Source organism: Papio anubis, chromosome 10 (assembly GCF_008728515.1).
Source record: "Papio anubis isolate 15944 chromosome 10, Panubis1.0, whole genome shotgun sequence".
Taxonomy (NCBI): Eukaryota; Metazoa; Chordata; class Mammalia; order Primates; family Cercopithecidae; genus Papio; species Papio anubis.
Window position 1 is genome coordinate 114170174 of NC_044985.1, and position 19138 is coordinate 114189311.

The 19138-nt window shown below is 42.1% G+C and overlaps 1 protein-coding gene across 5 annotated transcripts in view; it reads left to right on the forward strand.

Moving 5' to 3' along the window:
* The window catches only part of SP140L (SP140 nuclear body protein like), a 64180-nt gene extending 45242 nt beyond the window's left edge, over positions 1–18938 (forward strand). For 3 of the 5 annotated variants that reach the window (XM_021924094.2, XM_021924091.2, XM_021924092.2), the window contains 11 exons: positions 1416–1496; positions 4810–4884; positions 5452–5556; positions 7621–7763; positions 8941–8988; positions 12317–12358; positions 15702–15817; positions 16528–16636; positions 16938–17015; positions 17235–17378; positions 18377–18938. In XM_021924094.2, the coding sequence (XP_021779786.2) occupies positions 1416–1496; positions 4810–4884; positions 5452–5556; positions 7621–7763; positions 8941–8988; positions 12317–12358; positions 15702–15817; positions 16528–16636; positions 16938–17015; positions 17235–17378; positions 18377–18475 (1040 nt within the window). In that variant the 3' untranslated portion in view covers positions 18476–18938. Of the gene's footprint in view, positions 1–1415; positions 1497–4809; positions 4885–5451; positions 5557–7620; positions 7764–8940; positions 8989–12316; positions 12359–15701; positions 15818–16527; positions 16637–16937; positions 17016–17234; positions 17379–17728 lie in introns of all 5 variants that reach the window. The other 2 variants (XR_002516300.2, XM_021924093.2) reach the window with 2 other exon arrangements.
* Positions 18939–19138: the final 200 nt, after the last annotated feature.

The window sequence follows — 19138 nt, forward strand, 5'->3', positions numbered from 1 at the left end:
GCTTTTTTTAGTAGCTCAAGGAATTTTTATTAACTTGGAAAAATGTTCTTAAGAGGGCTAAATGAAGAAAACAAGGTGTATGTGTATGTGTGTGCACCTGTAAAATATATATATACATATATATGCAACCATATTTTATGTGAAATTTATACTTGTGAAAGTGTGTTTTTATGTATCTATCAATCCTTACATAGATATGTGTAATTATTTATCTGTGTGTATAAAGAGATATAAAGCTATAGAAAAATCAATGGCAGTTCATTTATAAAGATATATGCAGTGGTTACATTTAGTCAGTATAATAGAGGTGATGTTTATATTTTTATTTGTGGTATTTAAATGTACCAGTGTGTATTAAAATTTTTAAAATATTCAAACTTTATAATGAAAAAGCGTTCTTTAAAGGTAACATATGCCAAAAGAAAAACCTAAGGGAATATTTTTGAACAAATCACCATCTGGAGATAGCTATCCTCATCTGTGGCTATCTCCAGATGATGATGTTTTAGACCATTTTATTTTCTGAATTTTCCATAATTATACATATTATTTATTTTAGTCATGGTCTTAGGATTTCCTTTCTCCTAGTCAATGAAGGCTAAGTCTTATTTTCCAAATGATGCTCAGTTTTGAATCAGTGGATCTATATAGTAAGATTTTAGAGTCCTGTTGAAAATTGTTCATTTTCACCAATCTATATATCTTCTGTTCTGTTCTTGCCAGTTTAAGTGTCTGCCCGGTTTGTGGATGTACATTTTTGTTTGGAAAGAAAAACAAGTGGTTGCATTTATTTTAAGAATGGGTGTTTTTAGCCGGGCACGGTGGCTCACGCCTGTAACCCCAACACTTCGGGAGGCTGAGGTGGATGGATCACTTGAGGTTGGAGCTCGAGACCAGCCTGGTCAACATGGTGAAACTCCGTCTCTACTAAAAATACAAAAATTTGCTGGATGTGGTGGTGGGCACCTGTAATCCCAGTTACTTGGGAGGCTGAGGCATGAGAATCACTTGAACCTGAAAGGCAGAGGTTGCAGTGAGTCAAAATTGTGCCACTGCACTCCAGTCTGGGAGACAGAGAAAGACTGTCTCTAAAAAACAAAACAAACAAACAAACAAAAAACAAGAATGAATGTTTTCAAATTAAAAAATTATTTGGACTGAGTCATTATAACATTTTCATTTAAGTCTCTGTGTATTATCCTAACAAATTCTAAGAGACTTCAATCTACAATTAAATCCTGTGTGTAATTTAGAAGTCGACACTCCCAAAAGCAGAAGATGCTCTGGACACCTGCTTGAGGTTCCTTGTCTGAGTGTCTGAAGAAACCCAGGACTCCCTCACTTGAGTTTGGTCCAGCCTGACAGCTGTTGTTCTGCCCAGTTCTATTAATACATTTTCCCCTGCCTATCCCCAGATAACAGCAAACCCGGTGGCCAGCTGGTCCCTAATGAAGAGAAGGCAAAAGTGAATCTGCAAGGCCTTTCTAAGCTCAGCGGTAAGATAAAGTTTGTACCACTTTTCATTTGCCCTTCAGGTCAATGCAATTGTTGTTGAGGTTTTGAGGAGCCTAGAACCTTTATTGTTTACTAGTCAAACTTAGTCAATTTCAGAGCTGTGAAATCTAAAAAAAAAAAGCAAACCCATTAGAAGCCAGGGTTGTAAGTTGATTGTATTCATATCATAGATCTTATCTCTCTAGGTTCTAAAGTTGTTTTCCTCTGTGTTTTATCTGATTTTCCTGGAAATTTCTTTGCCTTAAATCATTCGCTAATGAAAAAGGCTAGACCTGGTAAATTGTAAGCAGAATACAGGTTTATTCTCTCACTGCCCTTTCAAGTCCTCTTCCTAGATGAGTTATTTCCTGTCCTGAGCAACCCCTATCACTTTCCTACTCCCTTTTCACAACAGTAAGAGTGTCCTTTCAGTAGTTGAGAGTCTTTCTGACCAAGTATTAAAACTCCAATGTCCTCCCCAGTTTAAAGCATTTAAAGCACCTTCCCTCCTGTAGCCTGGGCAAGCCTTAGTCTGCAACACATATAGTTGGGGGTGACATAGTCAGTGTCTTCTCTTATTCTCTCTTGGCCCTATCCCCACTCCATAGCTGTTGGCTTGGTCCCATCCAGGACTGGGGAGGTGAGAGAGAGGGGTGAGATCAGAGTGTGGAGGTGTCTTGCCTGACAGGTGCAGCCGTGAAATGACATTACAAGTGGTTGATGCGCAATCACTAGCTCTTTCTTCCATGAGATGCTTTCATCAACTCTCCTGCAAGGGAAGGGGAGGGGTCAGGCATCACAGCTTGACTTATTTTGAAAGAAATAGAGGTTTACTTCTACAACCTGGATGTGAGTGAAGGGCTGAACCTAGCATCATCAGTTCCACCAACTCTTTCTATGGTCGCATAGGTGGACTGGTGCATTGTCTTAGGATGTGGGTGCTTGAAACTTGGGTGATCAACTCAACCTACTTGCTTGGGACTTTCTTAGTTTTGCCAGTGAAACTCTCATGTCCTGGGCACCCCCTTTGTCCTGGACAGACCGGGACAATTGGTCATTCTACTTGGTACTTACTGGATTGTTCCCAACCGTTGGGACTTGAAGTGAAATTTTGAGAAAGCAGGAGGAAATTGAAAACTCTGTCACGCTTCTTTCTAGAGGCTAATTAACACCAACCATAACAATATTTTAAAATAACTTTAAATTATATTCTGGCCACCATAGTATTTATTAGGGCTTGTGATAGGGTTTCAGTGTTGTTAAATGGGTATTACAGCCATTTAACACAATAATATTTGACACAATAATATTTGAATCCTGCCTTGTTCAGCCACTCGATTCTGAGAGTAAAACACAGTAGTGCTGTATTATGAATTTGCTGTATTTAAGCTCCAGATTGTTCTGTACCAAAAGCTCCATAGACTAGAGTAGACTTCATGGTGTTTCCTTTTTCTCCCTAAAAATATGAGGCCTCAACAAATGTAATGAAAGCTAAATCTGACACACCCACTAGTCCCAGAAAAGATGTAACCAGACAGAAACAGATAGAAAGGAAGAAATAACTCTGTATTAGCTGGACTGTCCAAGGTTGTGGCCAGAGCTCTAGTGCCAAGACTGGCTGGAGTATAGGAGGGAAAAGAGCAGCAAGAGTATAACATCTGGATCTATTCTCACTGTACGGTGAGCGTGGACCCTCAGAGAGGAGGGAGGGATGAAGCAGTGAAGAGGAGAGACCTGGAGATGTCCTGGCCTTCCAGAGTCCCCTTGGCATCTTTCGTGGGAGAAGAGGGGAGGAGAGCTTCTCAGAGAGCCACACCTGTGTGGCTGATGTTCTATTGCCTGGAAACCTCATCTTCCAGAGGCAGGCAGCAAGATGGAGCAAAAAGATTAATATGCCTCATGGAGAACCACATTTCCACCTCTTTAGTAGTTTTTCTTAGCCCTTGGCTGTTACTATAGAAGCCTCATACCTCCCTATACAAGTTTATTAAACTCTCCTAAAGCTCTTCTTTGAGCACCTATTATCTTGGTTAAATATTAACAGGATGACAACTTGTAAATATGAAACTTGTTTGATCTTGGGATAAGATGTCTGTAATTATCAGTATTGGTCCCTTGGGCCATTTGGGTCTTAAATGGGTAAAAACCTGATCAGTAAGTGTGTAGTCTAAAGACCAGAAAGTGGAATCATATTACTAAGCCATAGGTCCACTTTGGGTCTGATTGGTCTTTTCCACTTTGCTGGCCTAATATGCTCATAATATGCTTAGAGTTTAGAGTACTTAGGAATAAGTAGGTTGGAAAATATTTCTCCACGGGGTCTACATGACCCTGACCAGCGCCCCCAGATGGTGGTCACTGGATGGTGGACATTCAGCACAAGAAGGAAGGAACATTTTGCTTTCCTGCCTCGGAAAATGAAACACATTTGAACGATAGTAAACCTTGAGATGCCCACCCACAGCCAATTAACGTGCACACGGGAGAACCTCGTCGGCCGCAGCGTCTGCCATGTCAATCCTTAATTACCATTTGGAATGAAGGCTGCGGAAGTCTCAATTCTACCCATTCCTCATGATTAACTTTCTTCTGATTAGTTTCTTAGATTCTAATATTTCTTTTTTCCAAAGCCATGTGGACAAAGCCCTGGTCACATTTACTATTACTTTCAGCACAAAGGTACGAATATCTTCCCTCAATGTGATATGTGCAGCATACATCTCACCTATGGAACACCTAATAGGGTTTCCCTTAATTCACAGAACTGTCATTCATTTTTGTCTCTGCTAAGAGAAACCCAAATGCCTTCACTTAATTTTGTAGTTTTGTCTCAATTTTCTCTGAATATTTTAGTCTCTGTAATGACAGTAATCATCATTTTGATCTTGCAAAGATTAAATAAATTAGTGGACGTGTAAGTGTTTAACATGTATTATATGCCATATATATTTTTCAAAGATATATATTTGAAATGAAATATGAAAAGAACCTTCAAAATATGAAATGAACCTTCAAAACATGAAATGAACCTTCAAAATATGGAATGAAGTATTTATACTGTTGCTTGACATATATGTGGAATACTGATTTCAGTTAGGTTTTTTCCTAATATAAGAATAGGAAAATGAAATATAAAGTAAACCTAATATTAGCTATCTAATTCTTCATACCTTAAAGGCTAAGGTTTAAATCTTTTTATTTATACATTAAACTGGCTTTTGGAAAGTTACATTTAAATGGAATTTTTGAAAAGCAGCAATATGTTTAATACAGTTGCTCGTTTGTGACTGTGATTATATTATTCTATTTTCTCAGGGAGTAAGAGAAGCAAACCTGGAACCCACTTCACTCAGAGTGACAGAGCTCCACAGAAAAGGGTCCGATCGAGAGGTAAAAAAGAAAAGAGGAATGCACTTTCAATAACTAAACATCTAATTTCCTGTGCTTTATGCTGTATTTTCAGTAATAAACCTATTTCCTTAATTGTTTTATGAAACTGTACTAACTATTGAGAAATGTATCCTATTAAGTCATTTTCCAAAATGTGTCAAGGAAAGAAGGAAGTAAGTTGGTGATTGATCTACAATCAGACCCCGGGGGCTCAGGGGCCACTAAAGTGCTACTTCCACTGAAATGATAAATTTCAAGGCTGGAGATAGCCCATTGCTGTATAAAGGGTATAACCCATAAGTGATTTAGCTGACCTTCCTCTGGCTACACAGAACGCTGAAGTCTAATTTCTCCAATATTTTGTGTGACATTTGAAAGGTGAAATTGGGGCCCACATTGTGTAGTTATGTATAAAAAATGCCACTTGGAAGAAAGACTTTGAAACTCTAGAGATTTATGCAATAGAATTTCTTAAGTAGTCTTTGTGCCTTTGTAGGATTTACCTCAGTGGGGAAGGGGGATGTGCCTTTGCAAAGTGAGACACAATGAAGAAATCCTCTCTTTCAGCTTCAAGAAAGCACAAAGATGAAACTGTGGATTTTCAGGCTCCTTTACTTCCGGTGACCTGTGGTGGGGTGAAGGGAATTTTACATAAGGAGAAATTGAAACAAGGTGGGTTTCATGGTCTTCTTTAAATTGCAGCTCCTATCTGAAGGCATCACAAGTAGTGGGGAATTATCGTGTGAATTACACATCATTCAAGGAGTTTGGCCCCAGTTTGGCTTGAGGGAAGGAGGAAGGGATTTCTAAGATGACATTTTCAGACTTTAAGAAATCACACCCATTAGATGCTCACTCGCACACGGAGTGTCCAGGGGTTGCCCAAAGAACCAAAGAGAAGTGCAGGAACGTCAATTTGCAGATGGAAAATGTCATATATTTTACTTTGAATCAGACAGAAAAGGGAAAAGGCCCTCAACCTCGACCTTCATATTCTCTCCCCCTTCTGGAGTGCCATCACCAGGGCAGGGTGCTTGGCTTAGGGTGATGATCACAGGCTTTAACATTAGGAAGCCTGAGCTCCAGCCTTGGCTGTGCAGGGGTGACTGTTCCATTCTGAATAGAGAAGGGGACCTTTCTGAATGTGAAAGTTCTCATCTAAGAGAGGGAACAATAATGAAAAACCTGCCTCATGATGTAGCTGTGAGAATTAATTTACATATTAACGTAAAATATTTTGCAATTGAAAATTATAAAACTTTGTCAAAATCATCTATCAGAATGGCCTTCATCTCAGACCTCTCTTAACTTGGCTCTTTGAGCACCAATTAATATAAATGTTTTCATTGGGACTTTTTTTAAACAGCTTAACTGAAATAGAGTTCACATATCATGTAACTCACCACTTAGAATATACCAATTAATGATATTTTTTGTATTTTCACAGGATTGTACAGCCATTATTATCATCTCATTTTAGAACAATTTGTCCTTCACTAAAGGAAACCTCATGTCAATTAGCAGTCAATGCCCATTCCCATCTCGCCCCAATGCCCAGCCCTAAGCAGCTGCTCATCTATTTTCTGCTCTATAGATTTGCTTATTCTAGGCATTTTCTACAAATGGAATCCTATAATACATCTCCTTTTATGACTGCTGCTTTTAATAAGCTTGATGTTTTCAAAGTTCATTCATATTGAATGTATTGGCACTTCATTTCTTTTATTGATAAATCATATATTTCATTGTACAGATATACCACATTTTGTTTATCCATTCATCAACTTGGGTTATTTTCACTCTTTGGCTGTTATAAATAATGCTATTTTGAACATTTGTGTAACAAATTTGGTGTGAACATATTTCGGTTCTTTGAAGTGTATATTCAAGAGAGGAATTGCTGAGTCCAGTGGTCATTCTATTCTTAACTTATTGAGGAAACACCAAAGTGTCTTCCACAGTGGCTGCATTATTCTATATTCCCACCAGAACTGTGTGAAGGCTCCCATTTCTCTACACACTCACCAACACTTGTTATTGTCTGTCTTTTTTATTAAGATACTAGTGGGTGTGACGTGGTATCTCATTGTGATTTTGCTTTGCATTTCCCTAATAGCTGATGGGGTTGACTATCTTTTATATATAACTTAAATTTTCTATTAGGTAACATTTCACAATTATTTTTTAATATCAGCTACCCGTGATTGCACAGATGAGAAAATCTCTGTTCAATAATGCCCTAAAACTGAATGAAAAATGTTGTAATAGAAGGTGCACATGTTGCTGGGGTGGCCTCCTGAGCCACAGGGCACTCATCTCAGACTGTACTGCTACCTAAGGATTCTGCCTCCACGTTGCCCCCAGAGCCATCTGCAGACTCAGGCCTGGTCTCTACCCCCAGAATTCAAAAGCAAGTTGGAATCCTCTCATCTTTCAGAATTACTTGCTTTTCATTCTGCAAGTGCTTTTGAAATGCTTAAAAGGTTGCTCTTGTTGACAACCATCACTTTCTTCATGGATGAAGGTCAAAGAAATGTGCACCCCCACCAGGAAATATCCTTAGAGGGGACTTTCAGGCTGGATTTGAGGCCTCTGAAGTCTGAGAGGGAAGGCCAGACCCTCCCGCTATTGATCTTGATCAGAAATTGGGTGGTTCTAGATACAATGTGGTGAGTGGCCACAGTCTGAGCACTGGGAACAAAGAGGGCTCAGGATCAACTTACCCTGGTCTTACAGGAAGCTTCTTGAAGTGTATACAGACTGAGGATGGAAATTGGTTCACCCCCGGAGAATTTGAAACCAAAGGAGGCTACGCAAGATCAAAGAACTGGAAGCTGAGTGTGCGCTGTGGCGGGTGGCCCCTACAAAGGCTGATGAAGGTATTCCAATGACAAGGTGCCAGACCTGTACCCCTTCCTGTTGTTCCCCAATAATGAAGAGACTGTTTATTCACCAAATATTTGTTAGGTTATAGCTAAATCCTTGATGCCAGTGAGTTTATCCTCTCACTCAGGAGAGAGGGACCCCATATTCATAACCACACTACAGTGCAACACATTGATGTTGTACAGGGGCTCCATCAGGATAGATGCAGCAGCTTGAAGGAGGAAAGGGTCATTCTGACTAGGGTGGATGCAGACAATTTTGTGCACTGAGAAAAAGAAGAGAGTCGATAGTCAGGCAGGGCAAGAAGATACTTCAGAGAAAGAATGACCTGAAAACCAGAATGGCATTAAAACAAGAACCATAGTAAAACTATTAACAGGTCTGTGGATTTAGGTAGATAGGTTTTGTACAATAAGGCACAATTCAGCAACTGAGGTTGTCTGTGGAGCGCTTTAATGCCAGGCTAAGTAATTCAAATCTGTAATTGAGATAACAAGGAATCGGCGAAATTTTCTGAGATTGGAAATGACATTTAACACAGTATTTTAGACAGCAATGGGGTTTTGAAATGTCTTCACTGTTTCCCCTGCTAGCAAACCTATACTCAGTCTGGAATGCTTAGCTCAAATGTTACCCTCTTCCTTAAATATTCACTGACCTAGCCATGGGTCCTCCCTTCCCAGGGTTCCTGAGCCTCCTACTAATGCCCTTTTTTCACTGTTTATATTTATCCTTCTGTGAGTGCTTTTTGCCTGTAGATCTCTTTAGGTTTTCCCATCTCCATGTACCCAAGATTGATCAGAGTGACTGACACCCAGTAGCATGCAATAAGTGGGTGCTGCTTGGATAGCTCTGGTGTAGGGACTCCAGCTGGGAGTGGCACTGGTGGAACTGGAAAAGAGGTGATAGATGGTATGAGATTATGAATGAAAACCTCTTAGGACTTAGGAAAGAAGCACAAGAGAAGGGAAAATGATCCTGAAAATGATTTTCTGTTGATTGGAGTCTAGAAGCACAGGTGAAGAGAGGGAGATGGTTTCTCATTAGACACCTTGGGTTTGAGCTGGCAGTGGAATACTCAGGTAGAAGTATTTGGGAAGAGGTTGGAAATGCCAGACTCACAAAACAGAAACACAGGCTGATATGAATCTTGGTCTTTTTATGTTTCAGGAAGGATCTCTACCTAATCCTCCAAAAATACATTACAGGAACCAGAAGGTGATTATTACATAATTTTCTACAGATTCTTGTCACATAACTGATTTAACATGTACGACATCTTATTTTATGAAGTCTCCAATTGGGTAATTATACTTAAGCTTTCACCTTCTCCACTATCCACGTTTAAATTTTTTTATGTATGCCTTCAGAGTTGCTACTTTCAATACTATGTGTATATAAAGCTAGGTCCTCTTTGGATTAAACTGTATCAGATGGAGATGCTGAGGAGCCATCAAAACAAACCTCCTGAATGTGTTTTAGCAAGAGATGCAGATGTTCTAAGAGTGTCAAAGTTGGAAAATCCAACACGGTCATGGAATACATAAAAATATTTCATAATAAGATGAGAGTATCATCTCCAACTCAAAATCAGATTTTTCCCATTGATATTATTGTTTTCTAACTTTTGTGAAATTGATAGAGCCAACGTTTCCTCCCAGTCACTTGAGACGTGTATGAAACCATATATTATTTCATGAAATAGGTAATAAAAAGAATATTTCTTTTCCGATCTTTCACATCCTCTTTCACCTTCCAAAAAAAATGTACACACAGATACACAGAATTCTTTCTCAACGGGAAATTATTTCCCTTCGTCAAGATGGTGCCACTGGGGAGGAAGATCTCCAGAGGCGAATGTATTTTATAGGAGGGGCTGACCAGGAAAACCTTTTATGTTGATGCCACCTCTTTGGCTCTACCAGAAAGACTGTGCAGACCTGCTTTTTATCTGTAAAAGTGATTTTCCCTTCACTTAAAGAACGTGGCAAATAAATAGGTTAAGTGCAGTGTAGATTCAGGACAAGGTGATGGTTTTTCCAAGACTGAGTATGAATGAGAACCTGAGGAGAGGGAAGAGAAAAATGTCATCCTTGTGCACTTCAGGTAGAAATACGCATTCAAGACATTCACAGACTTCTAAAATAGCTCACACATAGCTAGCCACTGGGCTTCATATTCCACTGGGAACCTGAGATCCAGGCCTTTACCTTATCTGATATACTGGCTGATTTGAATTCTCAGCCACTGAGATATTTCATCCACTGGGTTTCCTGAAGGGAAACTATTACGTCACCTTTTCAGTGAGTACACTAAAGACCAGCATCGCTACCTTTCTCCAGGTGCCAAGAGTAACTCAGTCTGGATGACCCAAATGAGCTGGCAATTTCCAACCAACCGACTCTCCCTCTCTTCTGGGGTGCAACACTTAGCAGCAACAAGCTGCAGTTGCCCCTATATGTTGTGTCTCCTCATGGGGAGAACAGAGGTCCCCTAAGTGGCAGATCCAGGATCCATTACAAACTCCATGGGTCCTCTGTGCCTCTCAGAGCTTCTCTTGCTGGCAGAGCCATTTGGCTTCTGGAAACTTCAGTGTCACTATCAGTGCCACATTATAGTGTCTCTGCTCAGGCTCATGACAAGGGCCACATAAACCTTTTGGTGGCAGCTGAGGTGTAAAACAATCTGATATACTCACCCAGAATAATTGTTGTATGCTAATGCTTGCTTAAGAGACTCTAGTATTTTTTTTTTTTTTTTTGAGACAGAGTTTCACTCTTGTCATTCAGGCTGGAGTGCAGTGGTGCGATCTCAGCTCACTGCACCCTCCGCCTCCGGGGTTCAAGCAATTCTTCTGCCTCAGCCTCCCAAGTAGCTGGGATTACAGGTGCCCACCACCACACCTGACTAATTATTTGTATTTTTAGTGGAGACGGGGTTTTGCCATGTTGGGCTGATCTTGAACTCTTGAAACAATATTCATTTATTCACTCATTCAACATATACTTATCAAGCACGTACTAAATTCCAAAGGCCATTACAGAAGATTGACCTGAAAAATCATTTCAGGCCAGGCATGGATGGTGACTCAAGCCTATAATGCCAGCAATTTGAAAGGCTGAGATGGGAGGATGACTTGAGCTCAGGAATTTAAGACCAACCTGGACACATCGTGAGATACCACCTCTACCAAAAAAAAATAAAAATACCCAGGCATTGTGGTGCACACCTGTAGTCCTGCCTACTCGGGAGGCTGATATGGGAGGATCACTTGAGCCTGGGAGGTCGAGGCTGTAGTAAGCTGTGATTTCATCGTGGCACTCCAGCCTGGGTGACAGAGTGAAACTCTGTCTCAAAAAAAAAGAAAAAAAGGAAAAGATTTTTTCAATTTTATTGTAAACATGGATGAATTACAAATGGGTGGGGTAGGAGATTCTAGGCTAGTCAGAGAGGCAGTCAGTGACAAGGTCACTTATCTGGTGCTTGTGCTTTGGATCACACTTGTTTATAGCCTCTGTACCCTGGGCTAGAGACAAAAGCTGAGGCTGCCTGTATCCCAAAAGGAAAAGGTGCCAACTCCTGCAATGGATATCCAAAAACAATCTAAATAAATCTAGTGGGTTACCTCTTAAAAGACAGTCAGTCAACCTGACATCTTCTTGTGCTTTGGATAGAAGGGAGAGTGGGAGACGCTCAGGAAGAAGAGCTGCAGCACAGAGGACCTTGGAGGCATTTTATCACCAGGGCTTTGTCCCTAGGGGAGCTGCAGAAAGCAGTGTTCTTCTTCTCTGGGATACTTGCATGGCCTCCAGGACTCTGGGCCCTGGGGTACTTGGAGGATGTGGGGGATAAGTTCTCAGCCTGATTATTATTGCAGCTCTTCTGGGTGGGATGACACAAAGGCCAAGTTTAGGAAATATGCCTGAGGGCCCCTTGGAGTAAAAGGACAAGTAGAGCTTCTCTGACTTGGCCTGTGCGAACTAGGTCCAGACTCCCTGCAGGGAATGGGATTTGCATTGGGCTGAACAGTAGTACTTGGGGACTTTTTCTTCCCTCAGTAGATATACAGGTCCAAAAAATCAGATATGAGGTAAAGGGAAGACTGTTTAAAAAGTAAAATTTTAGACAAAATAAATTTAATAGCATTTATTGGAGCAAAGAGCAATTCATGAATTGGGCAGCGCTCAGAACAAGAAGAGGTTCAGAGAGCTCTGCTGCAGCAGCCCAGACAGTGAGGCCAACACAGGAATAAGTCAGAGAAACTATATTTAATGGGTTATCACAGAAAGATGCTAATTAGAGGTAGATGGCGGATTCTAGTTGGTAAAGTCTCTAGTGTCATTTTACTGTTTACATCAGGTTTCAGTTTATTTACATAGGAAATTAAAGCACTGGAGTCACCCCAGCTTACTGGCCTTCTCCTCCCAACTATTTTTTTACAACTGGTTCCTGAATCCCTTCAAAGATGACTACTTAAATTTAAGTAAGTGATAGATGGAAACAATGCATTCAGTATCATAAATCAATCTTTCTGTTTTTTCAACAGAGAATACTGAAGTCTCACAACAATAGCTCAGTGGACCCTTGTGTAAGTACAAATTCTGAGCTATGACCCCCAGAGTATTCCACTCCTTTCTCCAGGGATATGTTCTGTGCCATGACTGCTACTCCCTGAAGCATGTTCAGTCTCAGTTGGAGTATGTTGCTGTGTGTGATGAGCAAAGAATACCAGTTGCATCACCCAAGCCAGGTGGATGTGCCTGGCTCTTAGGTGTCTCAGTGTGAAAGCACCCTTTCCATCTGTTTCAGTAGAAACCTTCCAATGTTCTTATTTCCTTATTCTCTTGGATAGTGAGTATGGGAGGCTGAGCTCTAGACCACTGAGGTCTCTTGAGACAGAGCTTGAAGTGGTAATGGGTAGGGCTGGCCTGGTGACTAAGGGGAAGGAGTAAATGTGAGAGGATAACAGCATTCTCAAGTAGGGGGTATGGATGAAAGGGAAAGTCCCAAAAGTGCACTCCAAGGTGCAGGTAGAGCTGAAGATCGTCTTAAGCATCAGGCCGAAGGAACAGAGCATGCCAAGCTCTTATGTTTAAGGTGTGGAGTCTGTCATTAGTCCTGTGAAGGAGTACATACAGGACAAGAGGCCCTTTACAGAGCCCCTATGACCAGTCTCAGGGAAGCCATTAGGCTGATGAGCTGGTTAGGACTGAAACCATCACGACCTAGTAAATCCTGAGGCATTTTAACTCAACTGCTTATCTGGTGCTCAGTACTATGCAAACTTTCTGATCCCATGGGCCCCATCCATTCTCTACTTGCTATATGGCTGCCTGCTTTGGGTTCTACCGAAATCATGGATGAGTTCTTTCTCTAAATGAAACTCTGGTTTGCTCCTTTTCATTGCAGTGAGATGTCAATTTTAGGTAAGGTCACTTTCTTGCAGAACTCCAGGAGGCAGCACTCACATAGAATATCATGCAATAATACTGACACATAATACTTAACTGAGGAGGGATGCTCAAATAGTTTTATACACACCTTACCTCCAAAGCAATCCTCCAACAAGATTTAGTTCTTATACACACTGATTTTGATGCCCAGCCAACTCAGGGACTCATGAACAGTTAAAACGGTCCTGGAGGTCAGTGCTTGTGTGGCTGATTTTGTATAAGCTTGACATGGAGGTTTATGTCTCACAGCCCACAGCCAGATGTTTGTGGGAAAAAGAGGAAAACAGTTCCAGCAAAGGTATGGTCACCACTATTAATAATTTTTCCAAGGCCAATAACAACATTGACTTATAATATACCCATGCCTCCATAACCAGACTTTGCTCAGGTTGAATCTCAAATTACCCCGTATCCTGGAGTCACCTGAAGCGCTTTAAAAAATATTGTTGCCTGGATCCCCCTTCTAGGGAAATTCTAAATTAATCAATCTGGACTATGTATGACTTGAACATTAGAATTTTTTTAAGGTCCCCAGATGATGCTGATACATAGAATTACGTATTCTGTCACCTAAAGAAGAATACCAGTGCCTGCACCTCAGCCCTGACCCAGTGATTCAGAATCCCTGGTGCTGGGTTCAGAACATTAGCATTTTATGTACTCTCCTGAGATGAGTCTAATGTACAGCCAGACTAACAACCAAAGAACCAGAGAAATCAAATCTCTTCTTGAAAAGATATAGATTTGGAGGAAAAAAATGGCAGATCAGAGGCAGGACCAACTTCCACCTCCGACTCAGACAGACAGAACAGCATGTTGAGACTCACATCATGAACTTTTGCTACAAGAGCCAGCACAGGAACATTCCAGCAAAATAAGGAATTCACAGACCCTTTGAAAGAAGTGGCTTGCCACCGCAAACTCTGTGAGACAGCCAAAACACAGTTCTCAACGTGTGAGAGGGAAAAAGTCCACCTCTGAACATATATCCTCACTGGGGAACCTGAAAATCCAGATCACGGGAGAAGGATTTCACCTAACCTAGAGCTGAAATGAATTTAGAGAGCTGGGCAAAATATAAAAGTAGAAGTAGCAGCAGACAGAGCCCTGTAGGCACTCCACACAGGGCCACATGGGGGCTGCGCTCAGGAACAGTGGAAACAGCCAGTGGCTGTGGAGGGTGGGCTGTCCCCTGCTTCCAGAGGGAGAGTGTGATTGGCTGGTTTGAATAATTCCATGGCTGGCATGGAAACGAAATCAGCTAATCAAAAATAAGCAGAAGGTGCAAGCAGTCCTCTTGATCAGAAGTGTTGGTAGGAAACCTTATCTGCAGGAGCAGAGCCAGGGGAGAACTTGTAGATAGACCATTCTAGGCCCTCCCAGTGTTACCAGATGTCCAGGCTGCACATAATATTGAACTCTAATTTTAGTCCTTACAGCACTTTTCCCTTGAACGACAAAGGGCTCAGTCACAGACTGGTTCTTTGTCATAAATACACATGCATTTGTCTACAATACAGCCTCTAGGTATTGGTCTCTATATTTGTTCTATAAATTCTGTTGGTTTTTAATGACTGGGATTTGCTCCACAACACGTGGATGCAAATACTATCATATTTTAACTTCACTAAATCAAATTAAATCTAGCTAAAGGTCTCATATATTGAGACTGGTGAGAAATAGAGAATTAGTTGATTTCCCATTCTTTTTATAGAACAAAGCACCAGCTCTTTTATGGGCCCAGGAAATGAGGAGAGGGCTTCCATCTTCAACACTGTATGATGCTGTTACCATGGTCCTTGGTCATTAGAGATGACATCTTTGCACCTTACAATCCAAATTAGCTAAGTCATGGGAGATCTTCTGCCAGGCTCCCCAGAGCCAAAGAGCTCTATGTGCCCCCTGTGACCCACCTGGTCATCTGTACTCATGGTCCTTCCCCCTCAGAGGTCGGTGTAGAGCCCTCCAGGCACAAAACCCACAGCCTAGAAACCCCTAACTAGGCCCTCTCTTCAACTCATGGGGAACTTATGGCCAAGAATATGGCATGTGATGATATTTCAGAAGCTTATTCTGTTATATGTAATTCTCTGGGTCTCCCTTTCATGAGTTGATTTGTAGTATAAGCAAATGTATTTAACACGTTACTTCAAAACCTGGTTTTATCTGCAGCATAATACAATTATTCAGATTCCTATAAGATCATCCTCTTGCTTTGTTGCTCGTCTTTCTGCGTTATAATCTCTGGTTTTATAAGGAAAACGTTTTTATTCTGACACATACCCCTGCCTCCTGAACTTCACTGCAGACCAGGATTTGTTCTGAAATCTCCATGCCATGCTTTTCCTTCATATCCCAGGGAGAAGCATACGCCTGTCCACACAGACTCACACAAGGCAGTGTGTTCTAGATGCCCAGAGGGGTGGCCTTCCTGAATCTTGCGGTTCCCAGTGACATGGAAACTCTTTTACATTCTAGATGAGAAACCTGGATGAGTGTGAGGTGTGCCGGGATGGAGGGGAGCTGTTCTGTTGTGACACTTGTTCAAGAGTCTTCCATGAAGACTGTCACATCGCGCCTGTGGAAACTGAGAGGTGAGTGACATGCAGGCGCCTCTCCTTCCTGCTTTAAGGGACCTTCCGCCTGCCATGCGCACTCTCCAGCAGAGCGCCCACTTGTGTCTAGATGGGGAAGGAGCAGGTTCGTCGGGTACTAGGACCCAGCAGTGTGTTCAGAGAGCAGAGGGAGAGGCTGGCAGCAGGAGGTTCATGTTCTCTGTGCTCTCAAGGACCCGCCTCTGATATGCTGAGGCCAGTGCTGGGGACCTTTTGCCTACATACTGGTATTGTCCTTTCCTTCAATTTGGCAGGAGAGTCTCCTGTCCCAAGGGATTGAGGAAAAGAAACACCAGTTGTTTGTATTTTGTGCTTATTCATACAAGACAGGAAGCACGGTCTTGGGCTGATGGAGGCCCGAGGTCCCTGGAGCTGAAAGCCCAGTTTCTGAAACTCAGGCCTGACAGGCAGGGCTGCTTGCGCTCCCAGCAGCTCAGACAGGGAAAGGAGAGTCCACATTCATGGTGACACCACCTTCCTCGGGCTTCCTGCCTGCTGCTACTGCTGATGTGAGGGAAAGGCCAATGGCTGGAGATCCCATGTGCAGTTCTAGGACACTCTGGGAGGTGTTCCCCTCCCTCCCATGACTGAGCCCATCAGCCATTCCTGAAGGAAGACAGTGGCAGCCACAGGAATAGTGGCTGTTTCCAGGGTCCCTGCCCTCTGCTCACCCATGTCCAATCTCTCAGGACCCCGTGGAGTTGCATCTTCTGCAGGATGAAGGAGTCTTCAGGAAGCCAACAGTGTTGTCAGGAATCTGAGGTCCTGGAGAGGCAGATGTGTCCGCAGGAACAGTTGGTAAGTCAGATGCAAACCCCAAGCTTTCTCCTTTCCCCTCACACGTGAGCACCATGAACAAGCACAGGGTCAGGGGAATTCACAAAAGGAGCCTGCTCTTCCGAGCCACACTTCAATCACACTGATAGAACACCCCAATTTGTTTGCACAAAAAATAACTCAGCCATGACATGTCTGTTTCCAAGAGCCACACATGTTAGAGAAACTTGTGGAAGAAGGGTGTGAGTCGTGTGCTCCGTCTCATGCACGTGGGCTCATTCTCTCCAAGCTGCTTTTCATTTACAGCCTCTTTCTTTTGCAGAAATGTGAGTTCCTCCTCTTGAAAGTCTATTGCTGTTCTGAGAGCTCCTTTTTTGCCAAGATTCCATACTATTATTATGTAAGTAAAAACAGCAACCCATGATTACAGGCTGTCATGACATTACCTGACCCTGAAATGAGCCCTCGTGAGATTTGTGATCTTAATCCCACGGGGCAAGAGCACACGCTGTCGTTACAACCTTTACCTTGTTGTATTTCTACTGGATTTTATGGGAATCCACAGAAGGCAGGCATTGAACTATGCTGGTAGCTTTTCCATTGGTATTTTTGTCACCAGATTAGAGAGGCGTGTCAAGGCCTGAAGGAGCCCATGTGGTTGGATAAAATCAAGAAAAGGCTGAATGAGCACAGTTACCCCCAAGTGGAGGGGTTTATACGAGACATGCGCCTCATCTTCCAGAACCACAGGGCCTCTTACAAGGTAGGTGGCTCTTCCTGCTTCCATTTCATTTCTTTCCATCCTTCCCCTCATTTTCTGGTGCCTAGAAAAATTTAGTTTCCCTCATCCTGTAATAAGCTTGCACAAGCAAGGGTTCTGGAAGTGATTGATTGTTTTCAGTTCAGAACTTAAGCTCTTCTTAGCAAAGAAACGGTGAGTCAACAGGTGTCCCTGCAACCAGAACCCCAGGTCCCTGAGAGCTCCTCCCCGACCTGCCCCAGAGGAGACAGGAGCTCAGAGAGAGCAATTGAGTCCTGCCTGCTGCAGCATATAAAGAGAAGAGAATTTCATCTTAAAGTGATATTGTGCTTCTTATCTGCCCCCAATCCCAGAAATCCCAAACTCCAGATTCCTTTGCATGTGAAGAGACCGTATGGTTAACACGGATTACCAGCAAGGAGTAGAAGTGACCGAGAAAGGAACAGATCAGTGATCTTACCTTATACCCTTCCACTATCTGAATTGTTGAAAGAGCATAGATTACTTTTCTAACCCACTGAAATAAGCAACCAAAGCCAAAGAAGTAATAATCCCAACTGTGGAAATGATTTCACTTTTCTGCCCTGTTAATAAGAAAGCATCATGCTGGTAAGAAACAGAAGTTACTGTTAGCTGCATTAGTTTTCAAGTTTAACCTGGTTAATGTAACTTAGGGTGTTTAAGATAAGAGTTCTACTTAATAATAGTATATTTCACACTTCAACATTGTTCAGAGAGTAAATATCAAATGTTCTCACCACAAAAAATGATAGCTCTTTGAGGTGATGGGTATGTTAATTAGTTTGACTTAATTATTCCACATAGCAGTCATAAATCACAACACTACCTTGTACTCCAAAATACATACCATTATAAATTGTCAACTTACAGTTTTTATTTTTTAAAGAAAAGAGTCCTGATCATTCTCAGTTGAAAGGTGTCTAATGACACTAATGATAAGGAACATCGTTTTTGTCTTTATTTTATTTTATTTTTTCCAGTATAACGATTTTGGCCAAATGGGACTTAGACTGGAGGCTGAATTTGAGAAGGATTTCAAGGAAGTGTTTGCTATTCAGGAAACAAATGGGAACAGTTGACTGGTTTAGTGGATGCTGAAGGCCTTCAGGAAATGGTACCCCAAAATATGCCACTGCCTTGCCACTGACTTCAAACTGAGAGCACTTGGGAAATAGCACAAGCAGGGAGGGGCTTTTCTCTGAGCCTCCCTCATCTGCCCAAAGACAAATCCTCAAAAGAAATTCGATCATCATGAATCACATCCCCAAGAATCTCACCAACCAGGGAAGAATAACTGAGATCACAGGGAAGGAGATTGGAGGTGACACCAGCACAGACAGACTCTCACCTCTTCTCCTGAGGTCGGCTCGAGATAACATTTATTACTCACAAGACCTTTCTCCTCTGTTTTTTTTTGAGACGGAGTCTCACATTGTCACCCGGGATCAGAGTGCAATGGCACGATCTCGGCTCACTGCAACCTCTGCCTCCCAGGTTCAAGCGATTCTCCTGCCTCAGCCTCCCGAGTAGCTGGGATTACAGGTGCCTGCCACCACACCCAGCTAATTGTTTGTATTTTTAATGGAGACAGGGTTTCACTATGTTGACCAGGCTGGTCTCAAATTCCTGACCTCATGATCCACCTGCCTCGGCCTCCCAAAGTGCTGGGATGTGACAAGAGTGAGCCACCGTGCCCGGCCACTTGCAAGACCTTTTATCTGAAAACCAGCCAAGCTTTATTC